Below are 25325 nucleotides of genomic sequence, written 5' to 3'. Positions count from 1 at the left end.
GTATAGGGTGTGTTTATATAGTGTGTATATAGATATATAGTGTATGGGTGTGTGTGTGTGTGTGTGTGTACATATAGTATAGGGGTGTGTACATATAGTGTATATATTGTATAGGGGTGTGTGTATATTGTAAATGAGTGTGCACATATAGTGTGTATATATTGTGTAGGGGTCTGTACATATAGTATATATTGTATAGGGGTGTGTACATAGTGTGTATATATTGTATGGGGTGTACATATAGTTTATATATTGTATAGGGGTGTGTACATAGTGTATATAGATATATAGTGTGTGGGGGTGTGTACATATAGTGTGTATATATTGTATAGCAGTGTGTACATATAGTGTATATATATTGTATAGGGGTGTGTACATATAGTGTAAATATATTTATATTGTATAGGGGTGTGTGTGTGTATATATAGTATATATTGTATAGCGGTGTGTACATATAGTGTATATTTATTGAATAGGGGATGTGTACATATAGTGTATGTATGTGTGTATATTTATATATATATTGTATAGGTGTGTGTGTATATATATAGTATAGGGGTGTGTACATATAGTGTATATATATATATAGTATTGTGTGTATGTATATATATATATAGTATAGGGGTGTGTACATATAGTGTATAGGGGTGTGTACATATAGTATATATATATATATATAGTATAGGGTTGTGTACATATAGTGTGTGTGTATGTGTGTATATATATATATATATTTTGTATAGGGGATTGTACATATAGTATATATATATATATATATATATATATTGTATAGGGGTGTGTACATATAGTGTATATATTGTATAGGGTTGTGTACATATAGTGTGTGTGTGTATATATATATATATATTTTGTATAGGGGATTGTACATATAGTATATATATATATATATTGTATAGGGGTGTGTACATATAGTATATATATTGTATAGGGGTGTGTACATATAGTGTATATAGAGTATGGGTGTGTATAAGTTGTATAGGGGTGTTTATATACAGTGTCTATATTGTATAGGGGTGTGTACATCGAACATATATTGTATAGGGGTGTGTACATATAGTATAGGGTGTGTACATATAGTGTGTAGATATTGTATAGGGGTGTGTACTTATAGTGTATATATATTGTATAGGGGTGTGTACATATAGTGTATAGGGTTGTGTACATATAGTATATATGGTATAGGGGTGTGTGTGTATATATTGTATATGGGTGTGTACTTATAGTGTATATATATTGTATAGGGGTGTGTACATATAGTATAGGGTGTGTACATATAGTGTGTATATATTGTATAGGGGTGTGTACTTATAGTGTATATATATTGTATAGGGGTGTGTACATATAGTGTATAGGGGTGTGTACATATAGTATATATGGTATAGGGGTGTGTGTGTATATATTGTATATGGGTGTGTACATATAGTGTGTATGTATATATATTTAGAAGTCATCTCTGGCTAAGTGTCATACTGTCAAAGTGTCCTGGCAGTTATACATGGCACAGATCTAACATCCATCTCTCTTCTCTTCATACAGGTATATAATCCATTTCATTCCTGCATGAACCTCATCCCTGCTGTAGCTGCATTTCAAAAAGCTGAAACTTTTATTTTATGGTATATAACTCTGCTTTCCTGTCTTGCTATATAGTCTAATGTTATCTCAAAGTTTTGTCAAAGTGTTTGATCGTCGTTAAGTTTTATGATCATCCAGACCTGCTAGTTTGTTTGTTTATCTCTGCAGAGCTTTTTCACCTCATGTGTCTAGTTGATTTGATTAATAGCTGAACGAGCTTAATTAGGCCTAGATCTGAGCACCTACTCCCCTATAAATTTAGATGTAGCATATGGGGAAGGCACTCGTGCAGGGGGGCACGACGGCAGAAGTCATCTCTGTGTAAGTGTCATACTGTCAAAGTGTCCTGGCAGTTATACATGGCAGTTATACATGGCAGCTATACATGGCAGTTATACATGGCAGTTATACATGGCAGTTGGACAGGGTCAGTGACAGGTAAGCTGCATTACCAAACCAGACAAACTAGCTCACGCTCTCAATATTAGATTTCTAACTATCTGTAAACAAACATGTTTGCCACCGCTCTCATCATTATAGCTGCTCTTGGTTTTCAATCCTATCGCCCATTTAAGACTTGCCCAAACACAGTCCGCATCAGTCCTTCTATCCTGGCCTCACCCATGTACAGCTCCCATTCACTATTCACTTTCCTCAGTCAACTTAACCCATCTCATCCCACTGCCCAACATAAAAATCGCTCTCATAAATCACATAACCATCTGCTGTCTCTCTCCATTCTCCTGCTGCTAGCTGCAGGGGACATCTCTCCCAACCCTGGGCCTCCCTTTTCTTCTGCCAAGCTCAACCACTTACCTGCCACACATAGAAACCCTGCAAATCTTCTTACCATTCCTTGTAGGTCTTCTCCTGTCTCTTTTAACTGTGCTCTCTGGAACTCTCGGTCCGTGTGCAACAAACTCACCTTTATTCATGACTTATTCCTTTCTAACTCTCTCAACCTTCTGGCTCTTACAGAAACATGGCTACACCTGTCTGACACTGCTTCCCCTGCTGCTCTATCTTATGGTGGTCTCCAGTTCTCTCATGCCCCCAGACCTGAGAACAGGCAGGGTGGAGGAGTAGGTATACTTCTTTCCCCACACTGCACTTTCCAGGTCATTCCCCCGGTCCCCTCACTCACATTTCCCTCTTTTGAAGTCCACACCCTCAGACTCTTCCACCCTTTTCCCCTCCGAGTGGCAGTTGTCTACCGCCCACCGGGCTCACCCCGCCAATTCCTGGACCATTTTGCTGCCTGGCTTCCACAATTTCTATCCTCTGAAACACCCACTCTCATCATGGGTGACTTCAACATCCCCATTGATAACCCAATCTCCTCATCTGCCTCCCAGTTTCTATCTTTAACCTCGTCCCTCGGTCTGTCACAACTTACTAACTCTCCTACACATGAAGACGGGCATTCACTTGACCTGGTCTTCTTCCGGCTCTGCTCAGTTTCTGACTTTATTAACTCTCCTCTCCCGCTTTCTGAAAACAATCTTCTCTGCTTTACTATCAAATATTCTCTGCCTCCTCAGGTCATCCCTACGTATCAGACATACAGGAATCTACATGCCATTAACACTGTGAAACTCATAGACAGTCTACAGTCCTCATTGTCCCCTATCTCTTCCCTCTCCTGTCCCAATCTGGCTGCCAAACTTTACAATAACACTCTCAAAAATGCATTGGATGAAGCAGCCCCCACTACACTCCGAGCCCCCCGACAAAGACGACGACAACCCTGGCACACGCCTCAATCCCGCTTTCTTCACCGGTGCTTGAGATGTGCCGAACGACTGTGGAGAAAATCGCATTTGGATGCAGATTTCCTCCATTACAAATTTATGCTCAAAACTTACAACTCTGCCCTTCACCGCGCCAAACAAGTCTATTTCACCTCTCTCATCTCCACACTATCTAATAATCCAAAACGCCTCTTTGATACTTTTCACTCCCTCCTTAGTCCTAAAGTGCAGACGCCGATCACAGATCTCAGTGCTGAAGACCTGGCCAATTATTTTAAAGTTAAAATTGACAACATCCGGCATGATATTATCTCCCAGTCCCCTAGTAACATCGATCCCCTTCCCCCCCGCACTCCCTCTTCTTCACTCTCAGCATTTGACCCAATAACTGAAGAAGAAGTCTCGAGGCTCCTCTCTTCTTCTCGTCCTACTACCTGCCCTAGTGATCCTGTCCCCTCACACCTCCTCCAGTCCCTCTCCCCTCACACCTCCTCCAGTCCCTCTCCCCAGCTGTCACTAGTCACCTCACTAAAATATTTAACCTCTCTCTTTCCTCTGGTATCTTTCCCTCCGCTTTTAAACATGCCATTATAAACCCATTATTGAAAAAACCAACACTTGACCCATCCAGCGCTGCCAACTACCGACCAGTCTCTAATCTGCCCTTCATCTCCAAACTCCTGGAACGCTTGGTCTACTCTCGCCTTATCCGCTATCTCTCTGCTAACTCCATTCTTGACCCCTTACAATCTGGTTTCCGCACTCTACACTCCACAGAAACTGCCCTTACTAAAGTCTCAAATGATCTCTTGGCGGCTAAATCGGACGGTAAATCCTCTCTCCTGATTCTTTTGGATCTCTCTGCAGCCTTTGACACTGTAGACCACAAACTCCTACTTAACATGCTCCACTCTATTGGCCTCAAGGACGCGGCTCTCTCTTGGTTTTCCTCCTATCTCTCTGACCGCTCATTCAGTGTGTCATTTGCTGGTTCCACTTCTTCTCCTCTTCCCCTTGATATCGGGGTTCCTCAGGGATCAGTCCTAGGTCCGCTCCTCTTTTCTCTCTACACAGCTCCTATTGGACAAACCATCAGCAGATTTGGCTTCCAGTACCATCTCTACGCTGATGACACCCAATTATATACCTCTTCCCGTGACATCACCCCTGCTCTAATACAGAACACCAGTGATTGTCTGTCCGCTGTCTCTAACATCATGTCCTCTCTCTATCTGAAACTGAATCTTTCTAAAACTGAGCTCCTTGTGTTCCAACCATCTACTAACCTCCCTAAACCTGATGTCTCTATATCTGTGTGTGGCACTATCATAACTCCTAAGCAGCACGCCCGCTGTCTCTATCATCACTCCTAAGCAGCACGCCCGCTGTCTCTATCATCACTCCTAAGCAGCACGCCCGCTGTCTCTATCATCACTCCTAAGCAGCACGCCCGCTGTCTCTATCATCACTCCTAAGCAGCACGCCCGCTGTCTCGGGGTTATTTTTGACTCAGATCTTTCCTTTACTCCTCACATACAATCACTTTCACGCTCCTGTCATTTTCACCTCAAAAACATCTCCAGAATCCGCTCTTTTCTTACGGAGGAAACTGCCAAAACTCTCATTGTTGCTCTGATTCTCTCGTCTTGACTCCTGTAACTCATTACTAGTCGGTCTTCCCCTCACTAAACTCTCCCCTCTCCAATCTATCCTCAATGCAGCAGCCAGGCTCATCTTTATGACCAACCGCTACACCAACGCCTCTAATCTGTGCCAGTCACTGCACTGGTTGCCCATCCCCTTCCGAATAAAATTCAAACTTATTACTCTCACCCACAAAGCTCTCCACAGTGCTGCACCTCCTTACATCTCCTCCCTCATCTCTGTCTACCACCCTACTCGGGCTCTACGTTCTGCCAACGACCTTAGATTAAAATCCTCCATAATCCGAACCTCCCACTCCCGTCTCCAGGATTTCTCTCGTGCTGCACCCGTCCTCTGGAATGCGCTACCCCAGACAATCCGATTAATTCCCAATATCCACAGTTTTAAACGTGCCCTGAAAACACATCTATTTAGACAGGCCTATAACATTCCCTAATCTGACTCCTTTCCATGGCCCTCCATTTAGATTAGTCATCAGAATAAGATTCCCTCACACTCCTTCTCTTCATGTCCGTCATACACGGATACTGGCTGGTGACCGGCTCATGCAGCTTTATGTCACCACCGCATGTGTATAAAAATGGCCGGACCATTGTACAGAACAAACACTGTTACACTTTGTGTCTCCCTTATGTCCTCATAGATTGTAAGCTCTTGCGAGCAGGGTCCTCACTCCCCAGGTTTGAATTGTAAATGAACTTTGTCACTATGTAATGTCTGATATTGTTTGTTTCATGTTCCCTCTAAATTGTAAAGTGCTGCGTAATATGTTGGCGCTATATAAATAAAGATTATTATTATTATTATTATTATTATTACATATAGTGTGTATATATTGTATAGGGGTGTACATATAGTATATATGGATATTGTATAGGGGTGTGTACATATAGTGTATGTATATTGTATAGGAGGTGCGTACATATAGTGTGTGTGTGTGTATATAGTATAGGGGTGTGTCCATATAGTGTATATATATATTGTATAGGGGTGTATACATATAGTATATATTGTATAGGGGTGTGTACATATATTGTATAGGAATGTGTACATATATTGTATAGGGGTGTGTACATATATATACATATATATTGTATTGTGGTGTGTACATATATTGTACATATATACGTATATTGTATAGGTGTGTGTACATATAGTATATATATTGTATAGGGGGTGTACATATCGTGTATATATTGTATAGGGGTGTACATATAGTATATATGGATATTGTATAGGGGTGTGTACATATAGTGTATGTATATTGTATAGGGGGTGCGTACATATAGTGTGTGTGTGTGTGTGTGTGTGTATGTGTATATATAGATATATAGTATAGGGGTGTGTACATATAGTGTGTGTATATATATATTGTATAGGGGGTGTACATATAGTATATATTGTATAGGGGGTGTACATATAGTATATGTATTGTATAGGGGGTGTACATATAGTATATATTGTATAGGGGTGTGTACATATATATTGTATTGGGGTGTGTACATATAGTGTATATAGAGTATGGGTGTGTGTACATATAGTGCATATATTGTATAGGGGTGTGTATATATGTACATATATTGTATAGGGGGTGTACATATCGTGTATATATTGTATAGGGGTGTGTACATATATTGTACATATATAGTGTATTGGGGTGTGTACATATAGTGCATTTAGATAGCTACAGAACACAGGAAGTTCTTCCTACATCACTGAACATTTAGGGTTCATCAACTCATTGTGGTTGAGGTGTGGTTACAACCGCAGCGAAAAACAGCATGCGTTTTTTGCAGCAACCGCATTGAAAAATGCACCAAATTGCGGTAAGAAGACATGCAGTTCTTGTATGCGGTTTTACTAACTGCACCTCAACAAAAACATTTGAATGGACTCAGAGAAGATCAATTTAGAATTCAGAACACAAAATTCAAATAATAATAAAAAAAATTTTTATTGTCCACATAATCCCCAAAAAAACAGAATTATAAATCATGGTCATGTGATTCTTCGAGTAACAATGATGGGAGTTGTCCAGGGATTCCACTGGGAGTCCGGTGCTTTTAATCCAAACCAATATTAACGGCGTTGCAGCTTCTAATGGGCGGCGCGGGCGCAGCATCCGCGGTTCTTCAGTCCTTTTTAGATCCTTGTTTTCTCAGTTGAGCCCGAAACCTGAGGCAGAAAAACAAAACAAAGTGGTGAAGGCAACAAAAAACTGCGCCCTCTGCTGGTCACTGACTACACTGACAGGTCACGGAGCTCCCAAAGAAAGACGACGAATCCAAGAACCCCCAACAGAAAAACTGCACTACTATGGGGGCATTTGTGGATGATGCACTTATGGGGGATCTGTGGATGATACACTGTTGAATTGGTTACCTGCAGTCCTACCTAACACCACAGAAAACAGAAATTTGCTTTGCATAGGACTGCAGGTAACACCTTACTACATGATCTGTACTCATAGAGTTATCACTATGTTATCTGTGGGGTTACATAGGACTGCAGGTAACATCTACATTATCTGTAATCAGAGAGGTATCACTGTGTTATCTGTGGTGTTACATAGGACTGCAGGTAACACCTTACTACATGATCTGTACTCAGAGAGTTATCACTGTGTTATCTGTGGTGTTACATAGGACTGCAGGTAACATCTACTACATTATCTGTAATCAGAGAGTTATCACTGTGTTATCTGTGGCGTTACATAGGACTGCAGGTACCATCTCCTACATTATCTGTAATCAGAGAGTTATCACTGTTTTATCTGTGGTGTTACATAGGACTGCAGGTAACATCTACTACATTATCTGTACTCAGAGAGTTATCAGTGTGTTATCTGTGGTGTTACATAGGACTGCAGGTAACACCTACTACATTATCTGTACTCAGAGAGTTATCACTGCGTTATCTGTGGTGTTACATAGGACTGCAGGTAACACCTACTACATTATCTGTAATCAGAGAGTTATCACTGTGTTATCTGTGGTGTTACATAGGACTGCAGGTAACATCTACTACATTATCTGTACTCAGAGAGTTATCACTGTGTTATCTGTGGTGTTACATAGGACTGCAGGTAACACTACTACATTATCTGTACTCAGTGAGTTATCACTGTGTTATCTGTGGTGTTACATAGGACTGCAGGTGACATCTACTACATTATCTGTACTCAGAGAGTTATCACTGTGTTATCTGTGGGGTTACATAGGACTGCAGGTAACATCTACTACATTATCTGTACTCATAGAGTTATCACTATGTTATCTGTGGGGTTACATAGGACTGCAGGTAACATCTCCTACATTATCTGTAATCAGAGAGTTATCACTGTGTTATCTGTGGTGTTACATAGGACTGCGTGTAGTATTAACTATACTACTTGGATGCTGCCTCCTGTTATGTGGAGTTTCTTACTTTGCTCTAAATGCTGCAAACCGACTGGTGAACATTAAGATGTATCGATCGACCAGCACCTGCGGAGAGACCAAGGTAAAGCAAGGGGGTTATCTTAGTGTCATATATATATATCTTTTTTGCGTGTCTAGACGTAACTAACTGTATGTAGGGTTCCAAATACAAGTATATGTGTATAATCCTTGTGCCCCCTACATATGTCCTACCGTATGTGTCCCCTACTTCTCCATGTATCCAGTCTATCTATATGTCACTACCGGATGTGTCCCCTATATCGCCATGTATCCAGTCTATCTATATGTCACTACCGGATGTGTCCCCTATATCTCCATGTATAAAGTGTATCTATATGTCACTACCGGATGTGTCCCCTATATCGCCATGTATCCAGTCTATCTATATGTCACTACCGGATGTGTCCCCTATATCTCCATGTATACAGTGTATCTATATGTCACTACCGGATGTGTCCCCTATATCGCCATGTATCCAGTCTATCTATATGTCACTACCGGATGTGTCCCCTATATCTCCATGTATACAGTGTATCTATATGTCACTACCGGATGTGTCCCCTATATCTCCATGTATCCAGTGTATCTATATGTCCTTACCGGATGTGTCTCCTATATCTCCATGTATACAGTGTATCTATATGTCACTACCGGATGTGTCCCCTGTATCTCCATGTATACAGTGTATCTATATGTCACTACCGGATGTGTCCCCTATATCTCCATGTATACAGTGTATCTATATGTCACTACCGGATGTGTCCCCTGTATCTCCATGTATACAGTGTATCTATATGTCACTACCGGATGTGTCCCCTGTATCTCCATGTATCTATATGTCACTACCGGATGTGTCCCCTGTATTTCCATGTATACAGTGTATCTATATGTCACTACCGGATGTGTCCCCTATATCTCCATGTATACAGTGTATCTATATGTCACTACCGGATGTGTCCCCTGTATCTCCATGTATACAGTGTATCTATATGTCACTACCGGATGTGTCCCCTATATCTCCATGTATCCAGTGTATCTATATGTCCTTACCGGATGTGTCTCCTATATCTCCATGTATCTATATGTCACTACCGGATGTGTCCCCTGTATCTCCATGTATACATTGCCTGTATAGATGGCCTCTGGTTACTCACCTGGTTGTGTTTGTACATGACAGGAAATGTGAAGATCCCAATCACCCCTAGAATAAATATAAAATGGCATGAATACAAGGACCAGGACAGTATATCACTGTATATAGGGGGTGGCACATAATCCACATCCAGCCCCACTTATCCCACACCCCAGTGTATACAGGGGGGGCCACACTTCTGGACACGCCGTCAGGTGAGAGGCCACTATCTTACCGAGGAGCAGCAGGGTCAATCCATTAACCACGGCACCAACGTATGTGAGGAGGTAGAGGAGGAGCAGGAACTGCGGGAGGAAAGACCAAGCAAATGTCAATAAAGAACCAGATTTTTGCACTCACCGTAAAGTCTTTTTGTCAATGAATCTATTGGGGGACAGAATTAAGGATTTCTGCTCCTGCTACTAGAAGTCGAGAATAGGGAGAAGAGTCTTGGCTCTCCCGGCTCAGCTTTACCATCAACACAGACACAAAAAACGACAACCACATCCATGGTCCGAGAAAAAAACGGTCGGAACGACGGGTCCCGGGCCTGAAGAAATAACCAAAAATAAGGGGGCTGAGGTCTGTGCACCCCACTAGGTTCAACGAGAAATAGATTTTGCGGCGAGGACAAAAACCTTGTTTTCTCATTAATCATGGGGACGCGGCGTTATGGGATGTCCTGACGCAGCACACGGGGGTGAGAAAAAATAACAGTAACTCAGCCGCCTGCACCACCTGCGACCTGGAGCGGCACCCGCAAACGACCAGGCATGAAATCAACGTGCCCAGAGTCCCAGGCAGACCGCCCTGCGGACCAGAGCAACGGAAGACGGGCGGCCGTACAATGGGCAGCGAGCCAAAGGGGAGGAACTTTACACTTGGACCGATAGGTTTCCAAAATCCCCAAAAATTGGACAAAAGAGAGAAGGAGAAAATCCACGGCGCTCAACATTCAGTAGAAATATTCTTTGTTTCAGCAGCAGAGCAATAAACGTGGGGCTCAAGTCTACGGGCGCTCCGCGTGCCCCCGCTTTGTCCGGTAGACCCCGACCCCCCGGGGAAAGTCTAATCTCAGGGCTTTGAGACTCAAATACAAAGTCTACACAGGAACCGTCTTCATAGAATACAAAGCAATTGTTACAATGAATCATTTAGACAAGGAACTTAGATGATTGCGATCACTCAGACCCGCCGGTCCTAGGGCCTGGACCGCCCTCAGAATAAGTTCCGCTTCTTTTTGGGGATTATGTTTATTACCCCCTGGAACGAGCTGCTCAATACAATTCAGACCGGAGAACGTCGTCTCCAGGGTTTCCTTTATGATGAACAATCATATGATCAATAAGACGCGGGGAACCCTCCCCCGCCCGGAGCGATCAGACGTGTTCCCCGGGCCGAGAGTCTTCCCCATGTAAAAGGCTGCTGGAAAACATCACGACGTACCCCAGAAACTTGTACCCCACAATCTGAGGGACCTCCACTACAGAATATACAATGTGCACATCTTTAGTTCCCTCTCGGGATCATCTCGCTGGACCAAATCTCCTGCACCTTCTGACCCACAAATCGTCCTGACAAGAACGTCCCTGCGGTCGGTACAACGTCTACACGGGACGGGGGGGCATTGACCGCAACTTCAGAAAGTAGAGGGTCATTTTCAGCCGCTACAAGTCCCTCTTATTGCTGCACGAACGACATTGTCCAAAGGAAAAGACGAATCTCGAGCTCTTTTTCTCTTTATTAGGGGGAGTTCACACTGAGCTTTTTGACGAGTTTTTTGACGCAGAAACCTCGCAGGAAAACGCGCCAAAAAACAACTGAAAATGCCTACTATTGATTTCAATGGGAGGCGGAGGCGTTTTTTTTCCCGGCTCGCGGGAAAAAAAATCGGCGTGAGGCAGATTTTCCTCCTGCAAAAAACTCTTGTGTGAACGCAGCCTTAGTATTTTGCGTTCCTCGTGCTCCCAATAGTTGCGCTCTATTCTGACGCCTTCCTTTCTCTCAAATACGTCCTCAGCCTGTACTTCGAATGTTACATAATTGATATTTATCCTTCTAAGGGTATGTTCACACAGATTATTTTCGGCCGCTTTGAAAAACGGCCTCGTAAAAAAACGGCCACGAAAAAGAAGTGCATGCCACGTCTTCAGCCGTTTTTGGAGCCGTTTTTGGAGCCTATGGAAAAACAGCTCCAAAGACGACCGTAAAAAACGCAGTGAAAACGCTGTTTTCCCTTGAAGCTCCGTATTTTGAGACGTTTTTTATTTTGTGTGTGCACAGAGCCCGAGTCTCAGGAATAGGACTTGTATAGAGAAAATATCCAGAGAGGAACCAGCAGGCGAGGGAGGGGACCAAGTGGACGGCGCACCCCCCAGAAGTGTCTTATCTGAGCCAGAAGTGTCATCTCCAATATCAGACCCATTGCAATATCCAGAAGTGCCGGGCCCTATAATCTTCTCCTGAAAAAGAAAGATGGACACTAAACCCAAAGAGTCCTCCAGTCGATAGCCGTCCGGCAATCTGCCTGTGCTCACTGAGCGCTCGGACCTGAAAACATCTCCTGAAGATTCATCCTGCGTTCAGCTTTCTACAAGTCCATCTCAAGCTTATGGCGCCATTGTGAGCAGAACCCCCATCTTTCTCCAGGAGACGCTTCCGCTTGACACCTGTTTTGTGGTCTCTCTCCCCTCTGGCGCCCCCTTGGTCTGTGGCTTCTAAAGGGATTACATCTGTAGCAGCCACGAGGCAGGTGGGAGTGTCCACAGAAATATTAATGGAAGTGTCATCTCCATGGCCCCGATCCAGAGTCTGTATCTCTATAGTGAGGATTCCGACGTCTTCATCTACGGACTCTCCACTGGAAGATGCGATCGTCGTCTATATCACATTGGTCTCGTAGAAACGTGTCCCTTTTCCTTTCCTTAGAGGGGTTTTCTCATGAGAGACATTTAAGACATACCCACAGGACCCGCACCTCTCTCTACAACAGGGCCCCCAAAACCCCATTCTGCCGCTGTGTTGCGGCAAAATTCCAACCATGAAAAGGGTTACATGGTCGGGAGTTACGAAAACCGCGAACCTCGCTGAGCTACACGGCGTTCCTAAGTCCCATAGAACTGAATGGTAGTTATGGAAACAGCGCAGCTCGCATGCTACTCTGCGTCCGCAACTGCCATTCACTACTATGGGAGTCACGAAAATCAGCATAGCCAGCGAGGTTTCCTAACTCCCGACCATGTAACCAGGAAGTGGCCGGCAGTCTGCGAGGACAAAAGCTAGAAGGGGGTTTAGAGGCCCCGTTCTAGAGATAGGTGAGGTCGCAGAGGTGGGACCTGCATCTACCGGACGTGTAGGAGACATCCTGTGGATATGTAATAAATGTCTCATGGGAAAACCCCTTTAATATCAGCCGGAATATGGACAACCTTCTTCTCCAGCCGCTTTTGGAAATGATGGATCGGAGTCTCTGTAAGTCGACCCCTTAGTTCCACTTTGGCTTCACACAATTCCTCTTTTATGGATAGATATTTCTTCTCCGCACGAGGAAGGGGCAATGAGTGTTTGACATGTGGGTCTTTCCACGCGTTCATGAACTCTGCATCATCTCGATATTGCGCTATATCTTTAAACACCCTCAGGGACCGGCTGCTTTCCTGATAGGACTGTAAAGAGTTTACTGTCCAAAAAAATAATTTTGCCTCGTTTTCAGAGGTTGAAAAAAAATTGGAGCGCCGAAAAAACTCAGTCGCAGCGAGATAGATTTGGACTGTGCTTACAAAATGAAGGCCATGTAAAGTCCAGTCCCTCGGATGAGATAGGGAGGGGCGAAAAGAAGCGAGAACAAGGAAGGTGGAGAAGACGGGATAGGTCAGACCACTTTATCCCTATGGATGACCATAAAAGGTGATTTGCAGGACAAGGCAGCAAGTTCTGAAACCCACCTGACGAGGGGGATCGCCGCCAGAAAAGCTACAGAACCATCCCAGAAAGGAGATGCGGCAAAATGTCTCTCACAGATTCAAAGGGAGGAACCTGAACAGCTCCGAGAACGAAATGAAGATCCCAAAGCTCAATGCGATGTTTGCAAGGAGGGACCCCATAAGCAAAAAAAGTCTTCACCTGAGAACGAAAAGCCAAAAGTTCTCTGAAAAAGGACAGAGCAGAGACCTGACCCCTCAAGGAAGTTACACGGAGCCCCTGGTTAAGGCCTGACTGGCGGAAGGACAGGGTTCTGTGGAGCATCTCATAGGATAGAAATTCTTGCATTCACGCCAGCAGAAATAGCCTTCCCAGCTCCGGGGCGCACCTTCACCCTCAGAACCTCGACTTCAACAGCCACGCCATTAAATCTGAGGTAAAGCTCGGTGGAATTGCAGACCCTGGTAAAGCCAGTTGGGAAGTAGCAGAAGACGACATGGGGCGTCCGAGAGAAAGAAGATTAGGTCGGCATACGAGGGCCGGCGGCCACCAGAAACACAGGAATGACCCCCCCCCCCCCCCTCGAGTCTCTTGAGCACTCTGGGCAAGAGTAGAAATGGAGGGAAGAGATACAGGAGAGAGACCCCCTAGAGTGGCCACGCACTGACTGCGATGGTCCTGGGGTCATGTGCCCTGGCGACATAGGTTGGAACTTTATGGTTAAGACGGGACACAAAAGATCCACATCCGGGCCGCCCCACCTCTGGCACAGTTGATTAAATACTTTTGGGTGAAGAGACCGCTCTCCGGGATCTAGTCTGTCGGCTGAGAAAACCTGCGGCACGGTTGTCCACTCCTGGTGTTTGGACCGCGGACAGAGCTGGAAGATGTTTTTCCAGCCACAGTAAGATCCGAGAAGATTCCAACAGATTTGCCCAACTCCTGGTGCATCCCTGGTGGTTCAGATAAGTAACCGCCGTGGAGTTGTCGGTCTGGATCCCCACCCTGAAGAACTAGGAGAGGGTCTGGATCCTCACCCTGAAGAACTAGGAGAGGGTCTGGATCCTCACCCTGAAGAACTAGGAGAGGGCTAGGAAATTGCCCCCACATGTAGGTTGATCTGCAAGGACATTTATTCCTGTGACCAAGTTCCCTGAACTGTTTGAGGACCAAAAACCCACCCGATATGACCGGCCATCGGAGGGGAGGAAAAGACCGACCCGTTCAGATGGTCAATAAGGTCTCCGACCATCGCAACCCCTGATTGGCCCGATAGGGCAGGAGAATCAACTTATCCAGCGAGTTCTGGGACTTGTCCCAACGCAGAAGGATTGCCCTCTGACTTGTGCATATGGAACCGACTCGAAGGTTGACACTACTCTGCCCAGCAGTTGCAAAATACAGGAGTCTCCTGGTGAAGAAGAGCCACCTCGGCCTGAATGGAGGCTACATTGTCCCCTAGAAGAAAGACTGGAGAAAGAGTTGGGACCAATGAGGGGTTTTCTGGTTGTTGATCCCTCCAAATGTCCTCAAAGTGTCCAGAGAGATATGGAGACCGGGGAAAATGTCGTTTCTGGAGGGCGCCTTCACCAAGTGGTCGTCCAGGTAAGAGAGGACAGAGACCCCCAGGGCTTGGAGAAACAAAAGAGAGTCGCCAGGACCTTGGTGAAGACCCAACAAGATGTGGTGAGATTAAAAGGAAGAGCAACACATTGGAAATGCAGAGAACGCGCTGGGAAACGAAGAAAACGTTGGTGGGTCCTTACGATGGGAATATGGAGCGTCGGGACTGTCGATGGGAGAGGAATCCTCCTGGTTCTAGTGATGCCGTGACCGGCCGCCAGCCAAACTGCCGAACATGAAGGACGTTTTTGACCATCCTCAGGTCCAGGATTGGATGAAGAAACTCGTCCTTGGGAACGGTAAAAAGAATATAACACTGGAAATCGTTCCAGCCGAGGGACTGGGACACAAACCTTCCACAGGAGAAGGGAAGAAAAAGCAAAAGCTGGAACCGGAGTAGAGAGAATGTTCCAGGAGGAAGTGTAGAAATCCACATCCCAAACCAGGCGTCATCCACGTGAGCGAGCCACGCCTTCTGAAGGTAGAGACGTCATCCACGTGAGCAAGCCACGCCTTCTGAAGGTAGAGACGTCATCCACGTGAGCGAGCCACGCTTCCTGAAGGTAGAGACGTCATCCACGTGAGCGAGCCACGCCTTCTGAAGGTAGAGACATCATCCACGTGAGCGAGCCACGCTTCCTGAAGTTAGAGGCGTTATCCACGTGAGCGAGCCACGCTTCCTGAAGGTAGAGGCGTCATCCACGTGAGCGAGCCACGCTTCCTGAAGGTAGAGGCGTTATCCACGTGAGCGAGCCACGCTTCCTGAAGTTAGAGGCGTTATCCACGTGAGCGAGCCACGCTTCCTGAAGGTAGAGGCGTCATCCACGTGAGCGAGCCACGCTTCCTGAAGGTAGAGGCGTCATCCCGCCGCGAGGGCTCGTAGTCAAGACTTATTTCTACCTAATGTCGCCTCCTAGTGGTGGTAGAAGATAACCATGGTGCTGTGTCCCTCAGTGACTAATGAGAAACAGGGTCTAAGACCCCAAAACTGAGGGTGTCATTTCAGGGTGCACATATAGTACAAAGCACGGGTAACACATAGGGGCAGATTTACTAAGTAATGAGAAAATATAACCCCCTCGCCGCCGCTCTTCCCTCCTCGACGCCGCTCTTCCCCCCCTCGCCGCCGCTCGTCTCCCCTCGCCGCCGCTCGTCCCCCCTCGCAGCTGCTCATACAACATTATGATGCCAAAAAGCAGAAGAACCTGATCTGCAAATCCGAGCTGCATCGTATACAAGGTTTGGACGCTGCAGGAGCCGCGGGGGAGGTGGTGCGGTTAGAATACAGTCTGTAAATTATTTATCTAATTCATTGTCCACTGGGGTGAGGGCAGTATGATCGGGGTGAGGGAGGGTACGAGCCCCAACATTGCCCTCTGTCTTACTACCCCCAACGAGTTTTCTGGCGTAAAGTACCCCCCCCCCCCCCCCGTCCTACAAAAGTGGCGCATAAAGTCCATAAGTCATCATTTTCCATTTTGGTCCCTCTTGCAACTTCTTTATGCCAGAAAATTGGTTTAGAAGGTTGAGAGATTGTACAGGTGAGGGGCAAAATACACAGGTGAGGGGCAAAATACACAGGTGAGGGGCAAAATACACAGGTGAGGGGCAAAATACACAGGTGAGGGGTAAAATACACAGGTGAGGGGCAAAATACACAGGTGAGGGGTATAATACGCAGGTGAGGGGTATAATACGCAGGTGAGGGGTAAAATACACAGGTGAGGGGTATAATACACAGGTGAGGGGTATAATACACAGGTGAGGGGTATAATACGCAGGTGAGGGGTAAAATACACAGATGAGGGGTATAATACTCAGGTGAGGCGTATAATACGCAGGTGAGGGGCAAAATACACAGGTGAGGGACAAAATACACAGGTGAGGGGTAAAATACACAGGTGAGGGGTATAATACACAGGTGAGGGGTATAATACGCAGGTGAGGGGTATAATACGCAGGTGAGGGGTATAATACGCAGGTGAGGGGTATAATACGCAGGTGAGGGGTATAATACGCAGGTGAGGGGTATAATACGCAGGTGAGGGGTATAATACGCAGGTGAGGGGTAAAATACACAGGTGAGGGGTATAATACTCAGGTGAGGGGTATAATACTCAGGTGAGGCGTATAATACGCAGGTGAGGGGTAAAATACACAGGTGAGGGGTATAATACGCAGGTGAGGGGTATAATACGCAGGTGAGGGGTAAAATACACAGGTGAGGGGTATAATACACAGGTGAGGGGTATAATACACAGGTGAGGGGTATAATACGCAGGTGAGGGGTAAAATACACAGATGAGGGGTATAATACTCAGGTGAGGCGTATAATACGCAGGTGAGGGGCAAAATACACAGGTGAGGGACAAAATACACAGGTGAGGGGTAAAATACACAGGTGAGGGGTATAATACACAGGTGAGGGGTATAATACGCAGGTGAGGGGTATAATACGCAGGTGAGGGGTATAATACGCAGGTGAGGGGTATAATACGCAGGTGAGGGGTATAATACGCAGGTGAGGGGTATAATACGCAGGTGAGGGGTAAAATACACAGGTGAGGGGTATAATACACAGGTGAGGGGTATAATACACAGGTGAGGGGTATAATACGCAGGTGAGGGGTAAAATACACAGGTGAGGGGTATAATACTCAGGTGAGGGGTATAATACTCAGGTGAGGCGTATAATACGCAGGTGAGGGGTAAAATACACAGGTGAGGGGTATAATACACAGGTGAGGGGTATAATACACAGGTGAGGGGTATAATACGCAGGTGAGGGGTAAAATACACAGGTGAGGGGTATAATACTCAGGTGAGGCGTATAATACACAGGTGAGGGGTATAATACGCAGGTGAGGGGTAAAATACACAGGTGAGGGGTAAAATACACAGGTGAGGGGTAAAATACACAGGTGAGGGGTAAAATACACAGGTGAGGGGTAAAATACGCAGGTGAGGGGTAAAATACGCAGGTGAGGGGTAAAATACGCAGGTGAGGGGTAAAATACGCAGGTGAGGGGTAAAATACGCAGGTGAGGGGTAAAATACACAGGTGAGGGGTAAAATACACAGGTGAGGGGTAAAATACACAGGTGAGGGGCAAAATACACAGGTGAGGGATAAAATACTCAGGTGAGGGGCAAAATACACAGGTGAGGGGTAAAATACACAGGTGAGGGGTAAAATACACAGGTGAGGGGTATAATACACAGGTGAGGGGTATAATACACAGGTGAGGGGTATAATACGCAGGTGAGGGGTATAATACGCAGGTGAGGGGTATAATACGCAGGTGAGGGGTAAAATACACAGGTGAGGGGTATAATACACAGGTGAGGGGTATAATACACAGGTGAGGGGTATAATACGCAGGTGAGGGGTAAAATACACAGGTGAGGGGTATAATACTCAGGTGAGGCGTATAATACGCAGGTGAGGGGTAAAATACACAGGTGAGGGGTATAATACACAGGTGAGGGGTATAATACACAGGTGAGGGGTATAATACGCAGGTGAGGGGTAAAATACACAGGTGAGGGGTAAAATACACAGGTGAGGGGTAAAATACACAGGTGAGGGGTAAAATACGCAGGTGAGGGGTAAAATACGCAGGTGAGGGGTAAAATACGCAGGTGAGGGGTAAAATACGCAGGTGAGGGGTAAAATACACAGGTGAGGGGTAAAATACACAGGTGAGGGGTAAAATACACAGGTGAGGGGCAAAATACACAGGTGAGGGATAAAATACTCAGGTGAGGGGCAAAATACACAGGTGAGGGGTAAAATACACAGGTGAGGGGTAAAATACACAGGTGAGGGGCAAAATACACAGGTGAGGGGCAAAATACGCAGGTGAGGGGTAAAATACACAGGTGAGGGGCAAAATACGCAGGTGAGGGGTAAAATACACAGGTGAGGGGTATAATACTCAGGTGAGGGGCAAATACACAGGTGAGGGGTATAATACTCAGGTGAGGGGTATAATTTACAGGTGAGGGGTAAAATACACAGGTGAGGGGTAAAATATTCAGGTGAGGGGTATAATACTCAGGTGAGGGGTATAATATTCAGGTGAGGGGTATAATACTCAGGTGAGGGGCAAAATACACAGGTGAGGGGTAAAATACACAGGTGAGGGGTAAAATACACAGGTGAGGGGCAAAATACACAGGTGAGGGGTAAAATACACAGGTGAGGGGCAAAATACACAGGTGAGGGCTACAATATAAAATAAAAGTCACCTTTAGTGACTCCTTTGTGTCCTGCACTAAGAAGAGTCTGCGGAGAGTGGATAATGCAGTAAAGAAGAGAACCACGAGATGAGCAGTGACCACCTCCACCTGCTGCGAGGGGAGAACGGGCTCCATGTCCAGATACTTCCTGAGGAGAGGAAATGTTGAGATAGAACATAAGAAACACTGACACTACTACATTACTCAACTACACCAACCATGGCACTGCTACAATACTCAACTACACCAACCCTGGCACTGCTACAATACTCAACTACACCAACCCTGGCACTCCTACAATACTCAACTACACCAACCCTGGCACTGCTACAATACTCAACTACACCAACCCTGGCACTGCTACAATACTCAACTACACCAACCCTGGCACTGCTACATTACTCAACTACACCAACCCTGGCACTGCTACATTACTCAACTACACCAACCCTGGCACTGCTACATTACTCAACTACACCAACCCTGGCACTACTACATTACTGAACTACACCAACCATGGCACTGCTACATTACTCAACTACACCAACCCTGGCACTGCTACAATACTCAACTACACCAACCCTGGCACTGCTACAATACTCAACTACACCAGCCCTGGCACTGCTACATTACTCAACTACACCAACCCTGACACTACTACATTACTCAACTACACAAGCCCTGGCACTGCTACAATCCTCTGCTACACCAGCCCTGGCACTGCTACATTACTCAACTACACCAACCCTGACACTACTACATTACTCAACTACACCAGCCCTGGCACTGCTACAATTCTCTGCTACACCAAGTACCACTGACAATACAATTCTCTGCTGCACTGAGTAACCTTGACACTGCTGCACTGAGTAACCCTGACACTGCTGCACTGAGTAACCCTGACACTGCTGCACTGAGTAACCCTGACACTGCTGCACTGAGTAACCCTGACACTGCTGCACTGAGTAACCCTGACACTGCTGCACTGAGTAACCCTGACACTGCTGCACTGAGTAACCCTGACACTGCTGCACTGAGTAACCCTGACACTGCTGCACTGAGTAACCCTGACACTGCTGCACTGAGTAACCCTGACACTGCTGCACTGAGTAACCCTGACACTGCTGCACTGAGTAACTCTGACACTGCTGCACTGAGTAACCCTGACACTGCTGCACTGAGTAACCCTGACACTGCACAGTGCAGTCATCTGGTGGTTTCTGTGACTTTGGGTCACTCACTGGAAGGGATTGGCTCCGTCTCTTCTCCTCAGGAGTTTGCAGTAGAGCCGCATTGTGAGCGCCGCGCTGAGGACGAGGAGACAGGAGTAAGAGACGACGCTGATCGCACTGAACTGGATGAGACACAACAGGCAGAGGGTGAGTCCGGTGAGACAGGCGGCAGAGAGGGTGATGTCTCTCCAGTACAGGAGGTCTACCACTGAGAGAGAGAAGAGAGAGAGCGTCAGCAGGGGCGAGGAGTGCCAGGGGAGTGTCCGCATGGGCGAGGAGAGCGTCAGCAGGGGCAGGGAGAGCGTCAGCAGGGGCGAGGAGAGCCAGGGGAGCGTCAGCAGGGGCGAGGAGTGCCAGGGGAGTGTCCGCATGGGCGAGGAGAGCGTCAGCAGGGGCGAGGAGAGCGTCAGCAGGGGCAGGGAGAGCGTCAGCAGGGGCGAGGAGAGCCAGGGGAGCGTCAGCAGGGGCGAGGAGTGCCAGGGGAGTGTCCGCATGGGCGAGGAGAGCGTCAGCAGGGGCGAGGAGAGCGTCAGCAGGGGCAGGGAGAGCGTCAGCAGGGGCGAGGAGAGCCAGGGGAGCGTCAGCAGGGGCGAGGAGAGCGTCAGCAGGGGCGAGGAGAGCGTCAGCAGGGGCGAGGAGTGGGAGAAGAGTGTCAGATGTGCGAGGAGAGCGTCAGCAGGTGCGAGGAGAGCATCAGGGGCGAGGAGAGCGTCAGCAGGGGCGAGGAGTGCCAGGAGAGCGTCAGCAGGGGCGAGGAGTGCGTCAGCAGGGGCGAGGAGTGCCAGGAGAGCGTCAGCAGGGGCGAGGAGTGCCAGGAGAGCGTCAGCAGGGGCGAGGAGTGCCAGGAGAGCGTCAGCAGGGGCGAGGAGTGCCAGGAGAGCGTCAGCAGGGGCGAAGAGTGACAGGAGAGCGTCAGCAGGGGCGAGGAGTGCCAGGAGAGCGTCAGCAGGGGCGAGGAGAGCCAGGGGAGCGTCAGCAGGGGCGAGGAGAGCCAGGAGAGCGTCAGCAGGGGCGAGGAGTGCCAGGAGAGAGTCAGCAGGGGCGAGGAGTGCCAGGAGAGCGTCAGCAGGGGCGAGGAGTGCCAGGAGAGCGTCAGCAGGGGCGAGGAGTGCCAGGAGAGCGTCAGCAGGGGCGAGGAGAGCCAGGGGAGCGTCAGCAGGGGCGAGGAGTGCCAGGAGAGCGTCAGCAGGGGCGAGGAGTGCCAGGGGAGCGTCAGCAGGGGCGAGGAGTGCCAGGGGAACGTCAGCAGGGGCGAGGAGTGCCAGGGGAGCGTCAGCAGGGGCAAGGAGAGCGTCAGCAGGGGCGAGGAGAGCGTCAGCAGGGGGCGAGGAGAGCGTCAGCAGGGGCCAGGACAGCGTCAGCAGGGGCGAGGAGTGTGAGGAGAGCGTCAGCAGGGGCGAGGAGTGTGAGGAGAGCGTCAGCAGGCGCGAGGAGTGGCAGGAGAGCGTCAGCAGGGGCGAGGAGTGCCAGGAGAGCGTCAGCATGGGCGAGGAGTGTGAGGAGAGCGTCAGCGGGGGCGAGGAGTGTGAGGAGAGCGTCAGCGTGGGCGAGGAGTGTAAGGAGAGTGTCAGCAGGGGCGAGGAGTGCCAGGAGAGCGTCAGCAGGGGTGAGGAGAGCGTCAGCAGGGGCGAGGAGTGCCAGGAGAGCGTCAGCAGGGGCGAGGAGTGCCAGCAGAGCGTCAGCAGGGGTGAGGAGACCGTCAGTAGAGGTGAGGAGAGCGTCAGTAGAGGTGAGAGCGTCAGTAGGGGTGAGGAGAGCGTCAGCAGGGGCGAGGAGTGCCAGGAGAGCGTCAGCAGGGGCGAGGAGTGTGAGGAGAGTGTCAGCATGGGCGAGGAGTGTAAGGAGAGCGTCAGTGGGGGCGAGGAGTGTGAGGAGAGCGTCAGTGGGGTGAGGAGTGTAAGGAGAGCGTCAGCGGGGGTGAGGAGTGTAAGGAGAGCGTCAGCGGGGTGAGGAGTGTAAGGAGAGCGTCAGCGGGGGTGAGGAGTGTGAGGAGAGCGTCAGTAGGGGTGAGGAGAGCGTCAGCGGGGGTGAGGAGTGTGAGGAGAGCGTCAGTAGGGTGAGGAGAGCGTCAGTAGGGGTGAGGAGAGCGTCAGCGGGGGTGAGGAGAGCGTCAGCGGGGGTGGGGAGTGTGAGGAGAGCGTCAGTAGGGGTGAGGAGAGTGTCAGCGTGGGTGAGGAGTGTGAGGAGAGCGTCAGTAGGGGTGAGGAGAGCGTCAGTAGGGGTGAGGAGAGCGTCAGTAGGGGTGAGGAGAGCGTTAGCGGGGGTGAGGAGAGCGTCAGTAGGGGTGAGGAGAGCGTCAGCGGGGTGAGGAATGTGAGGAGATCGTCAGTAGGGGTGAGGAGAGCGTCAGTAGGGGTGAGGAGAGCATCAGCGGGGTGAGGAGTGTGAGGAGAGCGTCAGTAGGGGTGAGGAGAGCGTCAGTAGGGGTGAGGAGAGCGTCAGTAGGGGTGAGGAGAGCGTCAGTAGGGGTGAGGAGAGCGTCAGCGGGGGTGAGGAGTGTGAGGAGAGCGTCAGTAGGGGTGAGGAGAGCGTCAGTAGGGGTGAGGAGAGCGTCAGCGGGGGTGAGGAGTGTGAGGAGAGCGTCAGTAGGGGTGAGGAGAGCGTCAGTAGGGGTGAGGAGAGCGTCAGCGGGGGTGAGGAGTGTGAGGAGAGCGTCAGTAGGGGTGAGGAGAGCGTCAGCCGACACATTAGGGAGTATTCACACATGATTTTCCGCCATTTGCTGTGGTTTTGCAGTTAGAATATCACGGATAAATACTCATTTTAGCAGTGGGGTTTTGGGACGCGCGGGAAAACTGCACCATGTGAATACATCCTAACAGCAGTAATAATAATGGGGTGAAGTGGTCATCAGAGGGGGCTACACACCCAGCACAGGGGACCCCCCGCTGCCCAGGACAATACACCAATGACCGGGTCCTATTATTAACATCATAACATGGGGCATCAACCCCGCCGCCCGTCACTGCCCACCTATAGGGGACATCACATTCCCCCTCCCACAGATTACACTTCATAGATGAGCAAGTGACCCCAAAAAACGTCCCCTTCTGCTGGGCAATGTCTGAGCTTTTCTCTGGATTTTGCCCCGTTCTCTCCCTCAGGACTCACCCGCTTTCCTCATGATGTCCTCCTGGTAGCCGGTCTGGGGTGACAGGTGCTCGGAGTTTCTGTGGCCGGCGTCTGTGAGAGACAGAGGGAGACACTAATTATAGACGGACAGGGACAGCCCCCTGGGACTAGCAACAACCTCTGTCCCGAGAGAGACCCCCCCCACCCGAGGCCAGAAAAAGACACGGAGAACAGCTGCCCATACACAGGGTCAGCAGCTGCCCGCTCCCTGCAGGGCACCCCACATATGTCAGGGTGCCACAGCCAATAATGGGGGGACTAACACTGAATTCATGCCACAATAGAGAACGAAGTGCCCCCACAATGCAACACAAAACAGCTGCTACAGTGAATGAGCCCCACATGTACCCCACATGAACCCCACAATCAGCTCCATCACCCCTACGTCCCATCACAGATGGGGTGACGTGTCTGCTGCAGACAAGGATTCCACTCATTCACAGAAGCTTCAGTACAAAGCTGTGCGGCTTATAGAGATCAGAGAGCGCGTGGCGACAACCGCAACAACACAGGGCCAGACAGCAAAGACCGCCGTGTCCGCACCATATATACCAGCGCCATGTAATATAACCGATATCTGCAGAGCTGTGATGTCACTGCTGTATAATATAATATATCTGGAGAGCGGTGATGTCACTGCTGTATAATATAATATATCTGGAGAGCGGTGATGTCACTGAGTATAATATATCTTATATCTGGAGAGTGGTGATGTCACTGCTATATAATATAACTGATATCTGGAGAGCGGTGATGTCACTGCTGTATAATATAATATATCTGGAGAGCGGTGATGTCACTGAGTATAATATATCTTATATCTGGAGAGTGGTGATGTCACTGCTGTATAATATAACTGATATCTGGAGAGCGGTGATGTCACTGCTGTATAATATAATATATCTGGAGAGCTGTGATGTCACTGCTGTATAATATAACTGATATCTGGAGAGTGGTGATGTCACTGCTGTATAATATAACTGTTATCTGGAGAGCGGTGATGTCACTGCTGTATAATATAACTGATATCTGGAGAGCGGTGATGTCACTGCTGTATAATATAACTGATATCTGAAGAGCGGTGATGTCACTGCTGTATAATATAACTGATATCTGGAGAGCGGTGATGTCACTGCTGTATAATATAACTGATATCTGGAGAGCGGTGATGTCACTGCTGTATAATATAACTGATATCTGGAGAGCGGTGATGTCACTGCTGTATAATATAATATATCTGGAGAGCGGTGATGTCACTGCTATATAATATATCTGGAGAGCGGTGATGTCACTGCTGTATAATATAACTGATATCTGGAGAGCGGTGATGTCACTGCTGTATAATATATCTGATATCTGGAGAGCGGTGATGTCACTGCTGTATAATATATCTTATATCTGGAGAGCGGTGATGTCACCGCTGTATAATATAACTGATATCTGGAGAGCGGTGATGTCACTGCTGTATAATATAACTTATATCTGGAGAGCGGTGATGTCACTGCTGTATAATATAACTGATATCTGGAGAGCGGTGATGTCACTGCTGTATAATATAACTGATATCTGGAGAGTGGTGATGCCACTGCTGT

The 25325-nt window shown here is 47.9% G+C and overlaps 1 protein-coding gene across 1 annotated transcript; it reads right to left on the bottom strand.

Moving 5' to 3' along the window:
- Window positions 1-6975: 6975 nt before the first annotated feature.
- Window positions 6976-23779, bottom strand: RTN2 (reticulon 2). The gene is made up of 7 exons (XM_075848479.1): window positions 23713-23779; window positions 20611-20809; window positions 19379-19517; window positions 9820-9889; window positions 9607-9653; window positions 8439-8497; window positions 6976-7187 (listed from the first exon to the last, which is right to left on the bottom strand). The coding sequence occupies exons 1-7, from the start codon at window positions 23723-23725 to the stop codon at window positions 7145-7147; spliced, it is 570 nt and encodes a 189-aa protein (XP_075704594.1). The 5' UTR covers window positions 23726-23779; the 3' UTR covers window positions 6976-7144.
- Window positions 23780-25325: the final 1546 nt, after the last annotated feature.

Source organism: Rhinoderma darwinii, unplaced genomic scaffold (genome assembly GCF_050947455.1).
Source record: "Rhinoderma darwinii isolate aRhiDar2 unplaced genomic scaffold, aRhiDar2.hap1 Scaffold_41, whole genome shotgun sequence".
NCBI lineage: Eukaryota > Metazoa > Chordata > Amphibia > Anura > Rhinodermatidae > Rhinoderma > Rhinoderma darwinii.
Note: the sequence above shows the minus strand (reverse complement) of the source record. Positions and strands in the feature narration are given on the sequence as shown.

Bases quoted from the DNA above. Each gene is read 5' to 3' on its own strand.
- RTN2 (XM_075848479.1), bottom strand. The intron at 19,518-20,610 runs GTGAGTGACCCA...TCCTCTCCTCAG, and splicing joins GACGGAGCCAATCCCTTCCA to GAAGTATCTGGACATGGAGC. The intron at 9,654-9,819 runs GTAAGATAGTGG...TATTTATTCTAG, and splicing joins ATTGACCCTGCTGCTCCTCG to GGGTGATTGGGATCTTCACA.